This window comes from Gobio gobio (assembly GCF_949357685.1).
Source record: "Gobio gobio genome assembly, chromosome: 10".
Taxonomy (NCBI): domain Eukaryota; kingdom Metazoa; phylum Chordata; class Actinopteri; order Cypriniformes; family Gobionidae; genus Gobio; species Gobio gobio.
Window position 1 is genome coordinate 2,801,064 of NC_137116.1, and position 25,342 is coordinate 2,826,405.

General features: G+C 39.4%; 1 protein-coding gene across 1 annotated transcript; it reads left to right on the plus strand.

Annotated features, from left to right (window-relative positions):
- Window positions 1-854: 854 nt before the first annotated feature.
- On the plus strand, window positions 855-25,331 carry rad21l1 (RAD21 cohesin complex component like 1; the record flags this gene model as incomplete). The annotated part of the gene is made up of 13 exons (XM_079827402.1): window positions 855-998; window positions 3,139-3,268; window positions 3,352-3,451; window positions 3,556-3,659; window positions 3,747-3,842; window positions 13,831-13,932; window positions 14,681-14,803; window positions 15,658-15,887; window positions 16,015-16,111; window positions 18,273-18,421; window positions 18,621-18,725; window positions 24,071-24,145; window positions 25,143-25,331. The coding sequence occupies 13 exons, from the start codon at window positions 855-857 to the stop codon at window positions 25,329-25,331; spliced, it is 1,644 nt and encodes a 547-aa protein (XP_079683528.1).
- Between the last annotated feature and the right edge of the window lie 11 nt (window positions 25,332-25,342).

A 25,342-nucleotide genomic window follows, 5' to 3' on the forward strand; every position in this document is an offset into this window, starting at 1 on the left:
GTTGAGCGGCAAAAGGTAGGCCTACGGTAGAAAAATAATATATGTCTAAACTTAAATAATTATTAATTTTTAAACGAATAAAGCTCATTTTGAGGATACTGAGGCGAAACCTCTGCCAAAGACGGCAAAATTCCAGGTTTATTGCTGCCTTCACGTGCTCTCGGAATTATTGTAAATAGTAAATACGAGTTTCCTAGGTAAAAATTGCACATGAACGCCCTCCACTTTTGAAATTTGAATGCGATGAGCTCGTAATCAAGACTTCTGAAGTGGGAATTGTCAAATGTCCGATAGCACTTGAAGGCAGCTAGTCCAGGTGTATTTAATTTGTATTTAATTAACGCCTTACAGAAGATAGCGTCTCAAAACTAGCGAGCACCCCTACCTGGGTGACATTCTCGGGCGTCGTAGCACAAAATGTCTGCTGCCCACCTAGACAATTCAAACATTTGAACGGTAACTTACCTAAGGTTGTCTAGGCCGGCAGCTAACTATGGGTGCGTCTCAATAGTTCCCTAGTTCAGTAGTCCGGGCACTGATTAGGAAGTCAGCCCATTGACTTATGTTCTGATCAGTGCCCTGACTACTGAACTAGGGAGCTGATTGAGACACACCCTATACGTTTTGAGACAAACGCAGAGCCTAACGTTAATAAATAAACAAACGTAGCACAAGTACTTTGGAGTGACAACCAGTAACGTTAATCATACAGCATTAACGAATTCATAATAATGTGTGATGAATGACTAAGTTACATGTTAATGTACAGCATAAACGCAAATAAATTTAATTCGAACTCACGGTGTCCCATGATGACGACATGTATTTTCTCAGACACAACACCCATCATCACGATGTTTTATTCCCAACTCTTCGTCTCCAAACGAGGCACACTAGCCAAGATCTGGCTCGCAGCCCACTGGGAGAAGAAAGTAACCAAAGCACATGTGTTTGAATGTGACCTGGAGGCCACCATCAAGGAAATTCTGTGCCCCCAGGTAAGGTTCACCTGGTTAGTCCATATAGATTAGTGACACTAAACCTGACAACTAATGTGGTTATTGCTTACTTTTTAGAGCTAGAATAAAGTGTAAAGCTAAACTAGAAAAAGTTAAAGGACAATTGTGTGTGTGATCTAACTCTGTAAAGTCACCTTAATTAAATATAGCTCGCCTTTTTACAATGCATATTGTTTCAAAGCAGCTTTACAGTGATAACAGAAAAATAATGTAACATAGTTGGTGTTTTGGCTGTATAGCAGCTCTAGAAGGAAATAGTGTCATTGTCCAGCCTTAAAGCAGCACTAGGTAACTTTTCAACCTTCATAATATATTTTCAAGACTCTTGTGATGATACATCGACTTACAATAGGTTGAATGACACGTCTTCCATAGCCTGACGGGGTCTGTATCGTTTTTAATCGTACTTTTAAACTTCGGGTTTCGGGTAGTAACCCGAGAAAAAAAAGAACTACAAAATTTGACTGCTTTACGGCATATACGTCACTTCCACCACCACCCCCACTTCCTTAAATTTGCATGTGCGAGCCCGAGCCCAACTATCATTTGTTTGGCGAATGTTATAGTCATGGCCGAAGCAGCACAGAAAAAAAAGAAAGCAAAGGTTTTGTCGGAGGAAAGCAAAAAGAGGAAACGAGAAAGTGATCGGATTAAAGGCAGGACGAGGATCAACATTGGGCCAGCGTTTGCTCGTTGGCGTGAGCTGAAGGAGGAGGGGCTACATTCTTGCAAGTTAATACATAAGACGTACAAAATCATATTTTAGGATACCTAACATGTCTGTGATATTTGTTTATTTGTCTTGCCTCAAGCTATAATACAAATCGATTTTTCAAATTTGCAGATTAATCTAGGGTAGCTTGATATTATATTATTGACGATATATGGTTATTACCTACCACTCAAACATTGAATTGAAGTATCATATAGATTCTGTAAAACGGTAACCAATAGACTAGGCTACTATAATGACGCTGGCTTGTAAACGTGAGCATCGCGATCATTTGGCGTTTGAAAAAAATAAAACCCATGAAATTATATTCATATGACATGCTGAAACATATGCCACTGTACCTGGGATGAAGACATTTCACACGCGACGCAAGCAGAACACCTGCATGTGAACTCCGGCAGTGTTCAGGGTTATCACGCCGCATTCACACGGGCCGAGAAGCCCCGTGTGAATGCAGCGTCATAGTTTTCATGTCAACAAATGCACGTGCGATGCATCCACTGATGTAAGATGACAAAAGTTTACGACATTAGTAGAGGACAATACTGTTTCCCAACTGTAGGGGGACCCCGAGAGCAAAAACTACTTAGTGCTGCTTTAAAGGGATAGTTCACCTAAAAATGAAAATGACCCCATGATTTACTCACCCTCAAGCCATCCTAGGTGTATATGACGTTCTTCTTTCAGACTAATACAATCGGAGTTATATAAAAAAAAAATCCTGCCTCTTCCAAAATTTGAGCTTCCGGTGAACCCCCTTCTGTGTTCATCTTACAAAAAAGGCATAACTGGCGTGACGCTGACGTCGGACATACCGCAAGCATTTTGAACTGCGAGAGGCATTACACTTTCTTCATGAGTTGAATACGGAAGTCAGTCCACCGGAAGCTAGATATTTTACTTTATAAAGTTTTAAACATGGATATTTTTTTTTACACAAACGCATTGCTTCACTTCAGAAGGCCTTTATTAACCCCCAAGAGCCGTGTGGATTACTTTTATAATGGATGGATGCACTTTTTTGGGCTTCAAATTTTGTACTGCCATTCACTCCCATTATAAAGCTTGGATTAGCTAGGATATTTATTATTATAACTCAGATTGTATTTGTCTGAAAGAAGAAAGTCATATACACTTTGGATGGCTTGAGGGTGAGTAAATTATGGGATCATTTTCATTTTTGTGTGAACTATCCCTTTAAGTCAGTTCCGTGTTGATTCATTTCCGTTGTAAAAAATAAGTTATTAATTTAGTTCATTTATCTATGCAGCCGCTCTGGAGAAACCAGTGATGTCCAGCTCAGCTCAGTTCTCATACAGTGGTGTCAATGCAGGCAGATCAGTAATATTGTTGAATATTAATCATTAATCTATGATTCATTACCAGATTAAGATTGGTCTGCGAACTTCAGGTCACCTTCTTTTAGGAGTTGTGCGGATATACTCGAAGAAGACCAGATACCTTCTCTCAGACTGCAGTGATGCGTTGGTCAAAATTAAAGTGGCTTTCCGGCCAGGTAAATGCAGTCTGTTAAATCTGTCAGTGACAACAGAATGAGCAAACACTGCAACTCTAATGATATTTCATTTTTGTCCATAGGACAGACTGACCTGCCTGAGGATGCGATGGAGGCCACGTTTAAAACTATCACTCTGCCGGAAGACTTCACTGACTTTGACACTCAGCTACCTGATCTCAAGTATAGTGTTTTTCAACAGCACTCGATCACAGCTCTTCAGATATATTTATTCTGATGTACTAGTGTTTTTTTATGACATATTTGGCATGCTATGTCTCACCCAGCACCATTGATGTGGCAGACCACTTTTCTTTGAATCGATGCCGCACTGAAGATATTACTCTCAAAGAGAACTTTGGGAACCACTTTCTCACCATGGAGGGAATAGGTATCAACTCTGAATAGTCAACAAAACCAAGTAGGTTTTACTTAGTCTATGCAAAACCATGCATGTCTCTGTATTTTTTTTCAAAAGGGGAGGAAATCCAGTCTTTTCAAGGATTGTTTGATCAGAGTTTCAGTGTCCATGGCGACTGCTTTGGTGATGAGGAAATGGCTGTTGACCTCATCGGTGAGTTCATTCTATTCACAATTAATATTAATGCTCTACCATGGGTGGGCACTTCCAGTTATATAAAAAGGTCATGGTAATATAAGAATATCCTGTAAGTTTCAGAGCTGAAAACTTCCTTGTTATTCAAAGAAAAGTAGGGATGCTCCGTTCAGGATTTTTGCAGCCGATACCGATTACCGATTTCTTGTCATGGTGATCGGCCGATACCAATCCCGATTCCAATGCTTCACTGATTTGTAAGCTCTCTGATCACTGTTAACCTTTTTTCAGATTAAAAAAAAAAAAAAAAATGTTGCCTTTATATATTTTTGTTAAATTTTTATGGTAATTATGTAATGTAATTGTATGCTAACTATTGTTTTAACAGGGTACTTAATAATCACACAAATTAATTATTATACAGTGAACATTTTAATATGCCTTTAAAATGGGGTTTCTGCACAACACTATGTATATCAGGATACTTAATAGGGCTGGGCGACATGGCCAAAAAATCATATTTGGTTGAATGGCGATACACAGTATATATCCCGGTATTTTCTACATTTTTCTATTTGGAATCTGTAAAAAAATCTGTATTTATTTTAATAATAATTTTATGTCACATCCTGCCCAATGATGTCCTAAAAACAATGTTGATATTGAAAGCTATAAACAAATACAGTAAATGTAATGTAGGCATGTATTAATAATTTAGTTTTTTAATTCACTAAACCAAAAATTAAAATAAAAACAAAAGCATATTAGCCTATATTTGATTTGACCCCATTATAATGGTCACTTTCATAAAAATAGACATACATTTTTTTTAAAATTCCACATATGGCACATTTATTGTCCAACAACAAATATTTTAGAAATATGTATACTTTAGTCAGAATTATTAAGTTCTCGTCCTCTCCTGACAGCAAAATGGACATATTTGCATGACTTTCTAACATTTACAGATGGAGAATATACCTGTGAAATATAAGTTAATGCACTGAGGAAAGCACCGCATTTCAAACGCATTAAACACCGCAAGTATGTACGTTAGGCTATCTGTCTGTCAGCACAAGTAACCTATCTCAGAGCATCTGACAGGGCAAGCTGCTTTAAACTATACATGTTAACTATATCTTACAAGTTATTTTAAAGCCCTTAATATAAAGCATATGTCATGTTTAGGACAAATTATATCATGCACTTTCCCTGCATCAGCTCATTCTGCGTACTCCGCTATTTTTCAGAAGCGTTCGTATCAAACTACTGTATATCGATACTTCCGAGCGGCGTTCGCCCATCCCTTAGGACCGACTGACCCATGTTCAGCTGCTTTTCACATAGAACCCTTCTCCACTTCAGCCTTCAAAGCTCTCGTTTGAATATTTGCTACTACCTACCCTACCATGTACGTCCTCACGCACTGACATCATCAAATTGCGATCGGTTTTTGAGATTGGCCAAGTTTAGTGAGTACCGATCGAGTCATAAAATATGATTGTTAGCCGATACCGATCTCCGATCGATCGATCGGAGCATCCCTAAAGAAAAGCTTTTATTGACAGCTGGCTCAGCAAACGATCAATCTGCGAATGTGTGTCCCCGTGATGTCAGAGTGCAGTGAAATGCGAATCATTCCGGTTGCCGTTTCTCCAAATTGGAAGTTTTCAAAACAATTCCTTATGTGTAATGACTAGGGAGCCGAAGCTCATTATAATATGCAAAACTGTTGTCCAATCATAGCATGTTATTCAAATATTTTTTTTGTAATACATAATATGTATAAAATATACAGTTGTGGTCAGAATTATTGGCACCCCAGGTAAATATGCTCAAAGATGGCTGTAAAAAGAAATCTGTCTATATCGTCCTAATACACGGCGAGGAGGAAAGTTTGAGTGGCCAAAGACTCCAAGGATCACAGATGAAGAATTGCAGAGATTAGTCTTGGGGTCAGAAAGCCTTAAAAAAAATCTAACAACCCCTACATCACCACATGTTGTTTGGGAGGGTTTCAAGAAAAATCTTCCTCGCTCATCCAGAAACAAACTCCAGCATATTCAGTTGTCAGACACAACTGGAACTTCAAAAGCAACCCTCTACAATGCGAGTAAAACACTCGCATATGCGAGTAAATCGTCACTCTGGGCGATTAAATAATATCCATCATTAGCCATTGGCTAATAAATTCTCTTGATTTTACTCGCCAGTGTGTGTGTGTTAGATGCTAAGAATAAATTTAGCATAAATATATTTTTACTCGCTGAACACTCTGAATGAGCACTTGAGAGTTTCGCTCTTGTCAAGCGATCTATACTGTTTCAAATCAGCTCCTCTGACATACCGTGAACTCTAGTGTGAAGAACTCTGTCGCTTTGCTGAGCGCGTTTCTCACACACACACACACACACACACACACGTGCGAGCGAGAGAGAGAGCGCGCGCGAGATTCTTACATACCACCAGGCACGTGCAGAGGGGGGGGCTTTGGGTGCTCGAGCCCCTGCCCTTTTTCAAAATGAATCAAAAGTGCCCCTCTCAGACAAATATCAATGATAATATCGTGGTCAATAAAACTAAATAAATGTGATTATTATAACATGACATTGATGACAATGTATACAATAGGAACGAACGGCTCAAAAGTCGGACAATTTCTGTTGAGGCGTTGCCATAACGCGTTGCTATGGGTCGCGTGCGTTTTGATTGATTGCTGATTTTCCACTGTTCGGAAGCGGCTCTCAAGCCAAATATGGTCCTTTCAGAGAGTCTGTGGCCTCGCGGGAAAAAAAAGTAAACCAATATTTTTTTTCCATCCATAATCAGAGCTAATGTGTTGATTTAATTACAAATCTATATATTATATATTTTAAAGTATTACACAATTCACCAATGCGCGTTTGTCATGTATATACACCAACCAATCGTGATCTGGCAAAGAAAGTTCAAATTCCATTGGGCATGTGAAGTGGAGCGGTAATTTTCTGTTCTTATTCATAAATCGGGTGAAAACTACATGGACAGACGAACTAACGTTTCGGGCTATCGGTACGGTGCGCGCGTGTACCGAACGTTTATGAATGTAATCTATAACAGTTAACAGTCGGCTTGTTTAAAGCGCGGAACACACTTCAATCCGAGTTCCCACACGAACATATTAAGTATTCAGTCCATTTTATCACGAAATTCAAACGATAAATGCCTTTTTAACGCTCTATTATGTGACGTGACAGAGAGACGCGTATCAGTTCAACTTCAAGCGGCAGCGCGAGTGAACGCGATCATCTCTTCCTAAAGAAATGAATATCTAAAGGTATGTTGAGGATACATTACAACTTACTGAAACGTATCATATGTTGTGTAATCGCTCCATCGGTGTTTCAACCGCGGAAAGACAATAAAACAGCTTGTAAACAAAAAATGTCATGTAGAATCACATTTACCTCAGAAGTCATTCAGTGTCCACAGCTGTGAGTTCTCTAGAGAGATTAACTCTTTCACTGAATACATGCACTATATTAGCCTATATATTCGCTATATTAGCCTATATATATTCATTATATTCCACTTAGCCTGTTAGTGATGTCTTGTTTATTTAATGTATGTTTAAATAAACCTGTCATGAAAATTACAGCCACTAAATGATTATATTTCAACAACGAGTTGGAGAAAAAAAGAAAAAAAAATTAGATTTAGATATTAATGCAAAAACTGCCTTATGTGAAGCTTATGAGTGTTGATTTTTATATCTAAAAATAAATAGCAAATGAATTTAGGCTAATAGTTTGGCTCTGTTGTTAATCTTTAATAGCAATATGTAAGGGCTCCCTATATAGTTTACAGCATTATCTTTAAGAAACTTTTAGTTATAACTGATTAATTTAAGGACAGACACAATTTTTTTTTTCATTAAACCACTGTTGAATAAAAATGAATAAAAAGCAATTTTGTAAAACTGCTGTACCGAATCCATAGCAAACCGTGACTTCAAAACCGAGGTACGTACCGAACCGTCAGTTTTGTGTACCGTTACACCCCTAATATATATATATTTACATATTGCCCCTTTTTTTACATTTGAGCCCCTGCCTCTGAAGAACTCTCTGCACGGCCCTGCATACCACGCAAAATCAACGCGCTACATGTTAACAATATTCTTTGTTGTATTTTCCTGTCAAAATAATGGAGTTAATTTGGAATTATTTAGCTTTTAAGAACAAGCTGAAGATATGCTGTTTTTTTTTCCTGTGGTGGGCGGAACTAATGCGCAAACGGCAATCTCATTGGCTGGCGCTCATCTTTTCCTGTCCCTGTTTTGATTTCAGCAAATCAGTTTGAGCGAATGCTGTCAACGTGATTAATATTCATGAACCCAGCAGCTCATTAATCCTTAGTGCATTGCATATTGTTATTAGTAGTAGAATAAGTAGTATTATTATTATCTTTTAATAATATAATATAATTACTAGTATCTATTTTTTTTACAGAAACACCAACAATATCTTAAGCACCACCACCAGTCCAAAGTTCAGTTAAATAACAAATATGCATTCATACATGGTTACCAACGGTTTTAGTTCTAATTACTAAAGTTCTATCATTAAATACAACCCCAAATCAGAAAAAGTTGGGACAGTATGGAAACGCAAAAAAAAAAAAAAGTGATTTCTAAATTTACTTTGACTTGTATTTCATTGCAGACAATATGAACACAAAATATTTAATGTTTTGTCTGGTCAACTTCATGTAATTTGTAAATATGCATCCTTTCCTGTCATTCAGACCTGCAACACATTTAAAAAAAAGTTGGGACAGGAGCAATTTAGGGCTAGTAATGAGGTAAAATGGTTAAATAATGATGTGATTTGAAACAGGTGATGTCAACAGGTGATTGTAATTATGATTTGGTACAAAAGCAGCATCCAAGAAAGGTCTAATCCTTTAGGAGCAAAGATGGGCAGAGGATCGCCAGTTTGCCAACAAATACGTGAGAAAATTATTGAAATGTTTAAAAACAATGTTCCTCAAAGAAAGATAGGAAGAGATTTGGATATTTCACATTCAACAGTGCATAACATAATTAAAAGATTCAAGGAATCTGGAGGAATTTCAGTGCTTAAAGGACAAGGGCGCAAGCCTAAGCTGAACAACCGTGATCTCCGATCCCTCAGGCGGCACTGCATCAAGAATCGTCATTCATCTATAAGCGATATCACCACATGGGCTCAGGACTACTTTGGCAAACCTTTGTCAAGTACCACAATACGTAGTTACATCCACAAATGCCAGTTAAAACTGTACTGTGTCAAAAGGAAGCCCTATGTTAACAGTGTCCAGAAGCGCCGTCGACTTCGCTGGGCTCGGAGGCATCTGGGATGGACCATCACACAGTGGAAACGTGTACTGTGGTCAGATGAATCAGTATTTCAGGTATTTTTTGGGAGGAATGGACGCCATGTGCTCCGGACCAAAGAAGAAAAGGATCATCCAGACTGTTACCAGCAACAAGTCCAAAAGCCAGAGTCTGTCATGGTATGGGGCTGTGTCAGTGCCCTTGGCAAAGGTAACTTGCACTTCAGTGAAGGCACCATTAATGCTGAAAAGTACATAGAGATTTTGGAGCATAATATGCTGCCTTCAAGAAGACATCTTTTCCAGGGACGTCCATGCATATTTCAACAAGACAATGCAAAACCACATTCTGCACACATTACAAAGTCCTGGCTGCGGAGGAAGAGCGTACGGGTACTTGACTGGCCTGCCTGCAGTCACGACCTGTCTCCAATAGAGAATGTGCTCTTCAAAATGCGACAACGAAGACCCCGCACTGTTGCCCACCTTAAAGGGTTAGTTCACCCAAAAATGAAAATTCGCAAAAAAAAACTAAATAACGACTTATATGGTGATGACGATTTCAAAACACGGCATCATGAAGCTTCGAAGCGTTATGAATCAGTGAGTCGAATCATGATTTGGATCGCGTGTCAAACCGTCAAACTGCTGAAATTTGGCGATCCAAACCGCTGAATCGACTCACTGATTCATAACGCTTCGAAGCTTCATGATGCCGTGTTTTGAAATCGTCATCACTATATAAGTCGTTATTTAGGGTTTTTTTGCGCACAAAAACTATTCTCGTCACTCCATAAAGTTACTGTAGAACCACTGTAGTGAGATGGACTTTGTAACGACGTCTTTAGTACCTTTTAAGGGTCTTGAGAGTGTATCGTGCATTGTGCCAATGGAGGCCTTTCAGAGCCATCAGATTTCTACTAAAATATCTTCATTTGTGTTCCGAAGATGAACGGAGGTCTTACGGGTGTCGAACGACATGAGGGTAAGTAATTAATGACAGAATTTTCATTTTTGGGTGAACTAATCCTTTAAGACTTGTTTGCAGGAAGAATGGGACAAAATTACACCTGAAACACTTCATCACTTGGTGTCTTCAGTCCCTAAACGTCTTTTAAGTGTTGTGAAAAGGAATGGCAACATTACAAAGTGGTAAATGCTTTACTGTCCCAACTTTTTTTGAAATGTGTTGCAGGTCTGAATGACAGGAAAGGATGCATATTTACAAATGACATGAAGTTGACCAGACAAAACATGAAATATTTTGTGTTCATATTGTCTGCAATGAAATACAAGTCAAAGTAAATTCTTTTTTTTATTTGCGTTTTCCATACTGTCCCAACTTTTTCTGATTTGGGGTTGTAGTTCTTAATTATCATAACATAGTCTAATGCTTGATTGACTGATGTTAGGCATGTACGTTCAGATATTTAAAAAGCTGTGCCATTTGACAAAGATATTGATAAACTTGGTGGAATTATATATATATATATATATATATATATATATATTAGGGGTGTAACGGTTCGTGTATTCGTACCGAACGGTTCGCGGGGTGAGTTCCAAATGGAATCAGTATTGCCTATTTGATCATCCCTATGTGAGCAGGACACACGTGTACAGTATGTAGCAGTTTGGAATGCACTTGGCAAAGGGAGCGGCGTAATTTCCTCAGTATCTTCAGCTGGGATGTTCCGGTGACAACGCAGTAGAGCTGCAACTAACGATTATTTTTTCTGTCGACTAATCTAACGATTATTTTTTCGATTAGTCGACTAATCTAACGATTATTTTTCCAGATTAATCTTATTATTCTTTTTTACTGATTATTGTATTTCAAAGAGGGTAGTGAATTTGTATATTATTTTAACATGAAATCAATGAATGATGACAATATTAATTGTATTTCAGGAAGGGTAGTGTACATATTATGCCATTTTATAATGAAATATATGAACACAAGAAGCTTTTTAAACATAATATATAATGATACTATTCATCATAAAATGTATACAGAGTAGGCCTAATTAGGAAAAGTTGTTTACTATAGTAGTTGAGTATGATTTACTTATTGATTTGTGTCAGTAGTAAACGAAAATGCACTTGTATTTATCTGCAAAAGGTTCACATACAGGAGCTTTCAGCATAGTTTTAATGTATAACTAGTCGTCTATTTTGAAGATACATGTGCATAAACAACGACTAAAGGTGCCAGAAGTTTTTGCCCAAACTTCAAAGACACATTTAAATGATTAAAGCTAGAGGCATATCTTAACTGTAATGTTACTTTAATCATGTAAACTACCTATATACAGCAAGTTATTATGCATATGTGTTTGGGACAGAGGGGAACCAGGTCGCATATACAGGAGATATATGCAGCCCATAATAAATAAAAGCACGAGACGTAGGCTACTGGGGTCGGAGAAGAACCCCGGTAAATGTGACCGTCTGTTGCAATACACGCGTGGCGCGTTCAGCTGCGCGAGAGAACACTGGCAGATGGGTTGCCAGGTTTACACAACAAAACCCACCCATTCGTTACTCAAAACTAGCCCAAAACAAGCCCAATCGCGTTTCGGGGAGGTTCTCTGGTAAACATCGCGTTCGGGGGGTTAAATATGTGTGTTTTTTTGCTTCAACCCGCGGACATGAGACACAGCCCGCGGCAACAGTGTAGAAGTAGCCCAATTCCGCGGAAAAAGCGGACTTGGCAACACTGACTGGCAGTGTGAAAGCTCCCGCTCTCCACGCGCACAGCTTCTGCTCTGCCACCGCGCGCAGTGTGAAACCGGCGTTACAGAGCGAACAAAGCACAGTTTTATTCGGCTTCTGTTTAAAGTACTCCCACACTTTTGAATGTCGCGGTCTGGCTTTATATGATAAATGATCATTTTCACTATGCCCGGGAGCAGAAGCTGCCATTATTCTAGATCTTCTGTTCCATTCTAGAACGTAAATAATGTGCCGCAGACGCGTCGACGCATTTCACGCACGTCGGCGTATTTTCGTAGTCGACGTCATCGACGACGTCGACGCGTCGTTGCAGCCCTACAACGCAGCACAGTGTCCGTCAGCAGATCAGGGTTGCCAGATATTCACAACAAAACCCACCCAATCGCTACTCAAAACTAGCCCAAAACAAGCCCAGTCTCATTTCAGTGGGTTTTTTTTGGTAAAAATCTCTTATGGGGGGTAAAATATATGTCTTTTTGGCAGGGTTTCCTGCTGAAATACGCATTCCCGGTGCTAAATATCACACAATTGGGGTCGCTTCAACCTGCGGACATGTATGAACTTGGCAACACTGCAGCAGATGTCGCAGTTTTATCTGCATCATTTTCTTTTTTTTAGCCTAACTGTTGCAAATAAAAATAAACATTTTTTATTTTAAAATGTTTATAAAAATATGCTTTGTAATACTGTATATAAAAAGTAATATAACTCTTAAAAATATGAATTGTATAGGCTATTTTTTTATGCTGGCGCTGCATTGTCACGGGAACATCCCAGCTGAAGATAATGAGGAAATTACGCCGCTCCCTTTGCCAAGTGCATTCCAAACTGCTACATACGGCACACGCGTGTCCTGCTCACATAGGGATGATCAAATAGGGAATACTGATTCCATTTGGAACTCACCCCGTGAACCGTTCGGTACGAATACGCGAACCGTTACACCCCTAATATATATATATATATATATATAAATATAATGTATATATAATGTATGTATAATATAATAAAGTATCAGTCTGGCGACTAAACAAAAAAATGTACTAGCCAATGGTGATTCTATTGCCAAGGTGTGTGTAGAGGGTTGAAAAGGGACCTGATTCTATGGTCAGATGAAACTATAAAAAGAGCATTTTGGTAGAAAATCCACCTGATGGGTTTGGTGCAAATGGGGATAAAAAGGACCCCATGCCCACGGTTAAATATACAAAAATACAGATACAAAAATCAAAACCTGACGGCCTCTCCTAGAACGATCCAAAACAAACACAAAAATGTGTCACTGAACACAAATGAAGCTTAGTCTAGTCCCCTGACCTATGGAAAATGATTGGGGTGAACTGAAGACAAGAAGCACCAGCATGAAGCTGGGAATCTGAAGGATCTGGAGAGATTCTGTATGGAGGAATGGTCTCTGATCTCTTGTCAGGTGTTCTCCTAACTCATCAGGCATTATAGGAAAAGACTCAGAGCTGTTATTTTGGGAAAAGGGGGTTGCAGAAAGTATTTAACAAAAGGGTGCCAATAATTATTGCCAACGTGTTTTGGAGAAAAGTATTTATTTCATAATGTGATTTACCCCCACTTTCAATACTTTTAATTCAATGAAAGGTTAGATTTTTGCGCATTTTTAAATAACAGATCAAAAGGATAAACATTATTTTAAGTTTTGTCAGTGCAAGTTGTTTTAAGTAAAGACAGCACAAGCATGCATTTTAGTCTGTGAAACCGGCCAATAATGTGCTGAGCATGGATTACGACCCTTGCTTTTTTGTGCATTTTGTACATTTAGATTTTGTACAAACACATTTGCCTAATTTTTGTCATTTATTAAAAACCTTAATGGAACCTCATCACCTTCACACTTCTCCGAGTCCAATATTTGTTTCCTTCTCTTTCTTTGTGGTCTGTCAAGATTTTATAGCGAGTAATGCTGAGGATGCTCTGATGCCTGATTTCCATGGGGACACTCCTGATGAATTACCAGCTACACCTCCTCCAACTGCTGTCAGTGCAGGTAATGTTACTTTTTCTTTTACGTATTTGCAGTACATTATAGTTCACCCTTTGGAAGAGATGAGCCAGTAGCCATGTTATTATTCATGGTTTATTCATCTTCATAATACATTTTCATTCACTGTTAGGAATAAGTAAATGTTCTGACATGGTGTCAGTGGATATATACAAGAAATAGTCATATAAACACTTCAGATTCAAGTGGTTTTATTGGCATGGTAAAAAGTCTTTACATTTCCAAATCATTGGTAACATTCAATTACAGACATGCACATGTGTACACAATTTAAAAAAAGTTTGATAAAATAACAATGAGAAGGAAAAGGCAAAAAAGTACACAATGATTTTTGTCATCTAAGTGTATTATATGTCTTGCTGGCATCCTTATAAGATCCTCTTTTAGACAATTAGACATGTTTGATTTGCATTCATGCATTTTGCTGTCATTTAGAATAAGTCTGACTTAGCCAGTTTAAAATGGGATGACATTTTTTAATTTATTTTCCAAATTAGGCTAAATTGTCTTGCATTTAAATAAAAATATTTAATATGACATTTAATAACAAATACATTTAGGTGTATAGTATGGGCTTTACACATTTAATACCTGACATTTAAGATTATAATATGACAAATGCTTAATAGCTGATTGGTTATGTGGGTGTACAGTAACAATCTTAACATTATCAATCAAATAATTTCCCAATGCTTCCAACATGAACATTTACCACTGTGTCATTCTCTTAAAGAGCCGGAGTCTGTGAAACCAGAACATTCCTGTTTAAAGGGTGTGGGCAGTCCAGCCTTGACTGAGATAACTTTCTTGGTAAATGCAGAGGAAGGTTTCGCTCTTGCACCTGTTGCTGTCACACGTGAGTGTTAATTCCTCTGGAGAATATTATGAGCAGTAGTGTTTTTGACCTTGGCTTCAAATTGGTTAACATTGTTCACTGTTGATCTGTTAAAGGGATAGTTCACCAAAAAATTTAAATTGTAATTTACTCAATGTCCTTCCTAATCTGTATGTCTTGCTTTCTTTTGTGGAACAAGAAGATATTTTGATAAATGTTTTTTGTGTCCATATAATGGAAGTCAGTGGTCACCAAAACCACTGGTTACCAGCATTCTTCAAAATATCTTATTTTGTGTTCTGCAGAAGAAGGAAAGTCATACAGGTTTGGAATGGCACAAGAGTGAGTCAATGATGAGTTTTCATTTTTTTGGTGAAATATCTCTTTAATTTGGGGGTTTTTAACTGTTCTCATGAAGCCACTTGAGGGTGCTGTTGGCAACCAGGAATAAAAATATCCATTGTAAGTTTTGTAGGTCAGATCATAGTAATGAATCAGCTGCTGTAGTATGTACACAGTGCACACCATGTAGATTTTCTATGTTCGTGGAATACCATGATGGCCTACTGTTTGCCAACAGGTGTAGTATGCAGCCAGAGTTCTATCAACCACCGTTTTTCTTTACTGATTTTATTGTACTGCCAAACAAAAAGCTGTTTTTGCATAATATTGGATCAAAAATACAAAAATATTTTTATTTTATTTTGAGATGGCATCTAGATGCCCCTCACTGCATTAAGCATGAGTTTGAAATGTTTTCACTGACTAGTTTTAGTATTATAAAGTACATACTGCTCAATAAGCAGTATGCTAGTATTCCATTCTGAATCTAGGCATGGTCACAAATCTGCTACTACTTGCAAACATGTTTTCAGCATCTTCAACAAGGAAAAGAATGACGGGGAAGAGGAAGCTGATGATTGACCGGTCAAAGGAACTAACTGACGATGCCATTAGAGATCAACTGGCTGACTGCTCTGACCTTTTAACTCCGTTGGAGATAGCCCCGCCCACCCGGCAGCTCATGGAGTGGAGGGTGAATGGAGGGGTGAAGCAGCTGTTCTCGAGTTTTTGCCTTCCACTCTTACACCCTGACTTAAAGCAGGTATTGCACACCCCCACTGCTGAAACAGCAGCAGAGCTCAGCTGAAGTGCACTGCTGTCATTATACTGTCAGTGTTGCATTGAGGCAGTGCATCACAGGAAAGCTTCCTCTCCCTCTATTCCTCTAGCTGTTCCCTTGCAACACGTCACCTAGGAGACAGGGCTTGGAGGGAGGAGCGAGGCAGCAGGCTGACACCGAGGAGATGAGAGAGCAAACTAGAGAGGGTAAGAAATCACATTGCTTCAGACAGAAACAGAGTTGAGGAAAATCTGTCATCATTTACTCCCTCATGTTGCTCCAAACCAGTTTGACTTTCTTGCAATTCCATTATAAATGTCATGATACATTAGAGCAGGGCTCGAATTTCGGCACGGATATTGCACATCATTTTAATAATTCCCATTAATTTCAATTGAATAATTCTCTCTCTCTCTCTCTCTCAAAATGCGCTTCTCATCACCACATTGTATATACACAAGGCAAGCGTCAATCGCGCTGCAGGCGGCAATTACCAGGCTTACTCATTTTAAACATCCAAGGGATTTAAAACTATTCAGTGCTCGCGCGCCCTCTGAGAGATTCACTGATTTTTCTCTGCACGAATTTACATTTAGGCCTACAGTAAAGCCGCCACACAAACAGATTGCGAGTAACAAAACTTGCGCTGTTTAACATGTTTGAGATGTAGGCCTAGTGCTTTCCTTACATTTCACAGGTATATTGTCCATCTGTAAATGTTAGAAACTCGTGCAAATACTTCCATTTTGCTGTCAGGACAGGAGTGAATCTCTGCGAAACTTCACAGATTTCTGTGAACGAGTGCCGCCGCGCTTATGCGCGCCAAACAGACAGAGCCCAATAGAATAGGAACGCAATAATTCTGACTAAAATATTGCTCAAATATTTGTTGTTGGAAAATAAGTGTGCCATATTTAGAATTTTAAACCTACATGTTTATTGTAATGGGGTAATCAAATGTAGGTTAATTAGTCTGTGCTTTTGTTTGTATTTCGGTTTTAGTTTAATGATTTTAAAATAAAATCCTTAGGTTGTAATGGTACAATGTTAGAATGGAATGTGATTTGAACCCCTCCAGTCCTCGAGGGCCACTGTCCTGCAGAGTTTAGCTCCAACCCTGATAAAACTCACCTGCCTGTAGCCTTCTAGTAATCCAGGAGACACTGATTAGCTGGTTCAGGTGTGTTTGATTAGGGTTGGAGCTAAACTCTGCAGGACAGTGGCCCTCGAGGACTGGAGTTGCCCATGCCTGCCTTATAGTATAGTTTGACCTTTAATGAAAATCATAATTTATTCACCCTAATGTTGTTCCAAAGCATGCCCTTTCTTTCTTTTGTGGAACATAAAAGATTTTTGAAGAATGTTAGTAACCCAACAGTTTTGGTGACTATCAACTTCAATTGAATGGACCAAAATAAAAAAAACACTGAAAATACCTTTTTTAGTGTTCCACAGAAAAAAGTAAGTCTTACAGGTTTGGAATGACATGTGGGTAAATGATCAAAGAATTCGAATTGTTGGGTCAGCTGATGCCATTGCTGTTTCATGTTAGCAGAATGTCTCTGGTGCTTTTTTCTGTACAGTGAAATTGAATTGAATATAGAAATGAGTTATATCCCAAGTCTTCTGAAGTCATATGATAGCATCATAGCACTGCCTTCTCAAAGCCTTTCTTGTGTGTTGCGAACACACAAGGAGAGCAAGATATTCAGGGAATAATGACTTGTATTGTAAGCCTGCACATTCTGTGACATTTTGCTGTACTCCATGGAAGAAAGTAAGTTAAGAATGGCTTGAAGGTAGCCTGGATGCCAGCCGAACTTGGCCCTGCCCACAACATTTGAGGTCAGGAATTTCGGTCTGGACTTGATCTGTTGTGGAGCAGCTATGCTGGAACCAGAGCTGTGCAGACCAATCAAATTGTCAGGGCGGGCTTTATACAATGGAACATCGTAATCATTACAGTAACGTAATCATGCCTGTCACCAAAGTGTGCTTTGGTTGAATTCGTCCTAATCCTAATTGGAGAACTTGCTCGTATATGCATTAACCTTTTCTATTGCTCTCAAAAATGATGATTGTGTTTGTAATATCCTTAAATTATTTTTTTAAAACACCGGCAAAGACCGTTTACACTCATCATCATCTTCTACTTCTTCCAGCGTGCGTGCAATTGAGTTCTGTTGACAACTATGTGTCGCTCCGTTGCACTGATTGGTTGTCGGTGTATCCAATTGAGTGCAGAGTTTTCTTTCCTGTTTTGGTTGAAACACGCCTCATAATCACAGCCCAATGGATCAGTATGACGTCAGGCTAGCTTGAAGGTGAAATCTCAGCTAATCCTGATTACTGTGTGTATGCCTGTAGCGGTCTGGGAGAACACTGCAGTGCCAGTGTTGGATGACTGGAGTATGCTGCAAGAGTCTGTTGGTCAAGATCAATCAGAGGGTCCAAACACTACTGTAGAAGCTTCTGTCATTCATCCAGAACCTCCACCTCCCTGGAACATCACCAGTGTAAGAACCACACATGCTCTGAATACACAAGCACTGACTTTAATAAGTCAAAATTGACCCAGTTTACTTTTTATACATGTTATTTGTCTTATTTTGAATGATTCATTGGTGAAAGTTCATCATCAGAATTCAGAATCAGAATAGAGCTCCACCTCTGAAACAACTTTTGACCATTCTTTCACCCTTTTGGTCACAGGAGGAGAGTAGGTTGGAGGTGTCATATCCAGAGACTGTCTCTGAGATCTCCATGTTTGTTCATCCATCTGTAGAGACGAGGGAAACCCCACTGGTGACACAGACAGAGGTAGTGCCAAACACTCCACCACACACAAAAGTTAAACACCTTTTGTCTCTTCAACACAACCACATGTACTGATTACTAACTATTTCCTGCCATTGATGGAATTTTCCTTCATTTATGACACAGTGCTTCCCCATCATTGATAGAATTGTCCCGCAATTTGTGCTTTCACTGTTATATGGTAGGGTGAGTTATTATGCATCTTTTGAAAGAGTACCATATCTCCGGATCCAAAAACAAGTGGAAGAAAGTGTTCGCATGCAAGCTAACACGAACATCAAATATTTAACAGCATATAAATTAGGGAAGTGCATGAGTACTTGACATGACAGCGAAGATTGATCATGAAAATGATGATTGTCGTGACTTTTTAAAAAAAGATTCTGATTGTTTATTGCAGCATTTTGCACAGTACTTGAAGTCTGATGGTTGCTGTTCAGACTGGCGAAATAAAGTTAAACTATGGATTTGAAAGCTCGCAGTAATGCCTGAAATCACTTTGATCATACAGTTAAAGGATTAGTTCACCCAAAAATTTAAATTCTGTTATTAATTCCTCACCCTCATGTCGTTCCAAACCCGTAATGGTGCGTTCACACCAGAAGCAAATGAAGCGTTAAGCGCAAGTGATTTACATGTTAAAGGGGTGGTAAAACACATTCTTTTGAAGGCTTGACTGTGTTTGTGGGGTGCACTGTAACATGTGTTCATGCTTCGTTTAAAAAAAAATTGCCTTATTTTTCATATATTTGACCTTTATTCTACACTGCTCTGTCCCTCCTTGTAAAACGGTCTGATGCTTTCCGGGTTGTATGAAGCCAGTCCCTCAAAAATACGCGATGGGCTCAGATTGGTTAGCTGGCCCAGTGTGTTGTGATTCGCTAAACGCCTAGTGCACGTATGTCGGAAACGTCACGCCCCTTACCGGAGGCTGTGCTTTGATCAGTGTTAGAAACAACGGCGTCAATAAAACCATACCAATCTGAGCCCGAATCAGACCCAGAACATTTGAGTGAAGATGATCGAGCAGAACCTGTTCAGTCCTCAAGAGTAAAGACTGCGGATCTATAGTGATCGCTACTGAATGGCACTTTAACTTTTGTATTTTTAGAACGATTATAGCCAAATATCTGTCACAAGAACTAACCCAAAACGAACACTAAGCACTGGCTTTAACTAGTAAGTTAGCCAAATCACACACAGAACCATGTTTAGCATGCCTGTAGATAAACAATACATAAAAGCTCTAATCAAAGAATCATTTACACTAATGCCAGGTTCGCTGTTGAGATTTTAACGTTAGTGTTTGTAACGATAGGTGTTCGTCGGATAACGTTAAGTATGAATGAGCATTTAACAGACTGGTTTGCAGAACAGCGTTGTCATCTATTTACTTCCTTGCTACAACCTATTACAGGAAAACACATCGATGAAAAATAAATCAGACTTACAGGTTGTGGCCCGTGAACAGCTTCTGTTTGTAAATCCAGCTTTCAGGACAAGCCGTTGTGCATATCCTGTATTGAACTCGCGAAGTTTGTGGAAGTTTGTGTTGTCCTCCGTGAAATGTGCAGCGCGCGCGTCGTGCATCCACGCACCGGCAGTGTTTTTTTCACGCAGCTGACGTTGTGCAAATCTGGCATTGAAATCGCGAAGACGGTGGATGTTCTCCTCCGTGGATGTGCTGCAGGGAGCCCTGCGCGTGCCTGATTCCCCGCTGACTCAAACACACGTGCATATAACATGTTTTATGTTAAACGCTCTGCAACGCACCCCCGTCCCTATGAAGGCTGAACAGAGCAAGTACCCCAGACCTGCAATCCGGATGAAAATAACAGCGTTTCCTTGGCATCGCGGCAACAACACTCCAGCCTACTATACCACAACAGCGCCGCGATACAAAATGGCCTCACCCCCCCTTATTTAATATTCTCGGAGGAGGGGTTTATGTAAATATTGAGCCTGGTGATGTCACCAACCCTGGAGGAATGTCTGTAGTCGCCTACTGGCCGTTTGCTGTAGTTCTTAGAAACTGATTTCTTTAAAAGCAAATATCTCCCTTTGCTTTAAACTTTGAACGTTGTAACTTTGCAGAAGTTGTTTATGCTCAAGCAGCAACATTACACGTTAGCTAAAGTTAGAATAGTGAAATCGTGGTTTACCACCCCTTTAAGTCAATGCAAAGACGCGAATAGACATGCGAATTACATGATTTGCGTGAATTGAGCGTTTCGGGCGTTTGATGTGCGAGTTAAAAAACCTGAACTTTGCCGGATATTCGCGCTGCGTTAACAAGAAAATTGCTCTAGTACTGACAGCAATGAGGACAAAATCATATGTGGATAGTCCATTCGTGAAATTTCCTCACTACTAAGTATTCCACAGTCAACTGTTAATGGTATTATAACAAAGTGGAAGCAATTGGGAACAGCAGCAACTCAGCCACGAAGTGGTAGGCCACATAAAATTACAGAGCGGGGTCAGCGCATGCTGAGGTGCGCAGAACTAACCAACTTTCTGCAGAGTCAATAGCTACAGACCTCCAAACTTTGTGTGGCCTTCAGATTAGTTTCCATGCTGAGCAGCTGCATGCAAGCCTTACATCACCAAGTGCAATGCAAACGTCGAATGCTCTGGTGTAAAACATGCCGCTACTGGACTCTAGAGCAGTGAAGATGTGTTCTATGGAGTGACTAATCGTGCTTCTCTGTCTGGCAATCCAATGGACAAATCTGGGTTTGGCGGTTGCCAGGAGAACGGTACTTGCCTGACTGCATTGTGCCAAGTGTAAAGTGGGAACAGTTTGGAGATGGCCCCTTCCTGTTCCGACATGACTGTGCACCAGTGCTCAAAGCAAGGTCCATAAAGACATGGATGAGCGAGTTTGGTGTGGAGGAACTTGACTAGCCTGCACAGAGTCCTGACCTCAACCCGAGAACACCTTTGGGATGAATTAGAGCGGAGACTGCGAGCCAGGCCTTCTTGTCCAACATCAGTGCCTGACCTCACAAATGCGCTTCTAGAAGAATGATCAAAATTCCCATAAATACACTCCTAAACCTTGTGGAAAGCCTTCCCTGAAGAGTTGAAGCTGTAATAGCTGCAAAGGGTGGGCCAACTCCATATTAAACCCTATGGATTAAGAATAGGATGTCATTAAAGTTCATGTGCATGTAAAGGCAGGCGTCCCAAAACGTTTGGCAATATAGTGTATTTCTTGCCACTCCCGCCCACAACTTTTGTTTTGTCCTGCTGCTGCCCACACAATCCCACAGGTAGAGATCTAAAAGGATTTTTCAGTTCTGTTTCAGTATGATTTTTTTTCCCAATTCCCTCATGATGATGCTTATGACTTCACCATCTTTCTCCTGCTTCCCGTGCACACACCAATATCTTCCCTGCCGCGCCCGCACACAGCAATTAAAAACTTGTCCCGTGCCATACAGTTCCGCAGGGTCCTGTAAATGTAGATCTCTACTTATAACCTTTCCTGTGAAAAATTAACCAATGAGAATCTGAGAGAGGTGGGTCCAATGCTTTTGTTACATCTGAAATTTCACTTATTTTCAGATTAATTAGGTTCTTTTCACACCCTTAAAACCGTTCATAAAATGATTACCTGTAAAAGCGATCTGAGTGATTCAAGCATTTCTACTTTGTAACCCCATCTATTCTAACAGCGAGTGATTTAAAATGTAGTGATTGGTACTCACATCACCGCTGACGTTGTGATTTTTGGATCACCCGTCACTTAAGGTGTGCTTATGAGTACATCAGATGACCACCCTTCCCCTCTCTTAGTTTGGGACACTAGTCAAGGTCTTTTACCTTGGCTGAATAAGAACACTCCAAACAGGAGGCTGTTCAGTCATTTAGAATGAATGTAAAATGGGGGAAATTGGTCAGATGATTATTCTGAAAGATTGGTGAGATTTGCTAACTTGTAGAGCCTCTTCTGTATTGTCAGCACAAGGAAGACACAATTGTAATAAACTAGATTTTATTTACAAAAGATAAACAAGAATAACTAACACAACTACTAAATTAATACAATGAATGATTAAAGGAATAAATTGCATAAAATGCACTTGATTTAAATTGAGTGTGGCTGTGGAAAAGTTACGTTATCTTATGGCAAGATGAACTGTTGTTTCTCTGAAACTAAGGTGAAGAACCTTATTATGCATCAAACAAATAAATGAAAAGTTATTTGTTATTAACTAGCATCAGTTATATTACCCTGATAATATACAACAATGTCAAGGTCTCTGGAAAGAGGTCAATCCACTTTTTTCTCTCTGGCATGGAGACTCGGGACATGCTGTAGTCGTCACTGTCTCACTGGACTAAAACTCTGAATGTAGTGTTTGTTAATCTCTATTTCCTCTCACGTATCTTTTGCTGCCTCACAAGATGTAGACTCAGATCCTTTGATCTTTTGTTGTATCTGGATAAACCAGAGGCTCAGAATGTTACGGTAGATGTGCCCCATCATGGTCCATACAATCCGAGATCTGGTATGAACTTAACCCTAGTTGCAGAATTGCGGTAACAACGGATACATTGTTATGTACTAAAGTCAATACTTTCACAATTAGTCAGAATGAAATCAAATGTAACAATTTATTATAAGTCAAGTAAATGTATCATGCCAATTACATTATCAAATTAAAAGATAATCAATACATAACAACAAATGCTCTGAGATAAAGAGTAAAAGATCCATGCCTGACAATTACATAACACTGAGTGTCTGGAAGATACACAGCGTTATGGGCTGAACTGAGTACAGGATCGCACCTAGAATTTCCGGCAACATCTCCTTAAATACCAGACCAAAACAGAAACCTCTTTCAAATGTAAACATTAGTTCACAATGGAAATTTGCATTAATCAAGTTTCTAGACCTTGAGGGCTGGAGGTAATATGCATGAAAGACCAACTAGCAGAGGGCACACCCACCACAGTAAGCAAAATATCTCTAAACTCTTAAAACCTTTATTACCTTTTGGCTTACTTCTGTGTGAATGGGACCTTTGTACCAGTCACTGAGACGTTTCAAGTGATACCAAACTTGTATAATACTGTATAGTACTTGTTCACACCATCTCAACGTGTGGAGAGGAGAAATGAGGGTGAGTGGGAGGAAATGTAAATTAAGGTGTATGTTCCGTAACGTTACTGAAAAAAACCACATGAAAGGATAACACTTTTTCAGTTGAGAGTTGCTGTGTTCAGAGGAAAGAATGTGTGCGCTTGCGTGCATGTGTGCGTACGTCCGTGTGTGTCTGCGTGCATGTTTGTGCATGTACCTGCAGAACATTTAACCTCTTACCTTTTGTCTGCAGTCAGCTCTGAACAGCCAGGATGTGGAGGATAGGAGACTGACCAGTCGGGCACACAACCTTCTCCAGGCCCTCAAAGTAAGAAACAATCAAACGTCAAATCCAAAGACAGTGTTGATGCTGATCGGGCCTACCGTTAGGAGCAGTTGTAGATGAGGCTTTAGGAGTTAAGAATTAAGAGAATGGGAAATTAAATGTATGGGTGCTGATGAGAACAGTGTGCTAAAGGGCATAAACTCAATCACAAACACACTGTCATTCATTTGAATCTCTGTTTATAGTACAAATGCCAGGCTGTGTTGAAGCACTTCTTTCATATATGAAATATGTTCTGTATAGGATAATATGAAATATAACCTGTGTAGGTCTGTGTAGTTTGTATGACTTAAAGATTGTGTGTGGTCCAAGAGACATGGTGATTGCTTGCACAGTATGTAGTCTCAAGATGACACATCCACAAAGCACAGTTCACTGACTGTCAGATGTATTTAAAACACAAACATGGCAGGGTCTGTCTAAAAGCACTAGTTCCAGTCAGTTCCAATGAACTTTATGCAAATTGTGGGTGTTGGGGGTGCACCAGTCTGCCTGGAAAGTCACATTTTCAAGACACTAGGTTGATACAGTGACAACTGAACTGTTGTGGAAGAACCAATCACTGGATTAGCAGAATTGTATATTTTGCTTTTTTTTCTGAGCTGTTACATTTTGTTCCCACAACAAACAACTGTTTTTTTCTGTCTTAGTAGATGGTGGTACCTATAGCAAGGGTATGCTGCTTTTAGTGCTCTCGTTATATTACAATAATTATATTTATTTAATTGTCATTTATAATGACGGACTTTAATATTTCAAGTGTATTGTATACCATTAATCTCTGTATAAAAAGATTTAAGATAGTTGATGTTTGCAAACTGGATACCTCTTGGGTTGTGCAAGTAAAACCTAATTTGATTTGCTCTCCAAAGATGATTTATAAAGATTCCTTTCAAAAAGGCTAACCCCCTAAAAGTTAGTTAGTGGATATAGGCATGTTTTAAGTTTGAACCTGCAATAACATCTCTTTTCTCTTCAGAGACGAGACTCTTCTCCCAATGCCGCGTACAGTCTTCATGCTTTATGTGAGAGCAGCAGTCGTTCATATGTGGCAGCCATGTTTTTCTGCTTGCTGGTGTTGAGGAAACAACAAATTCTCAACCTGCACCAGAGCGCCCCATACAGTGACATCATCGCCACACCTGGGCCTCTCTTTTCCTCCCTCTAGAACAGGTAGCC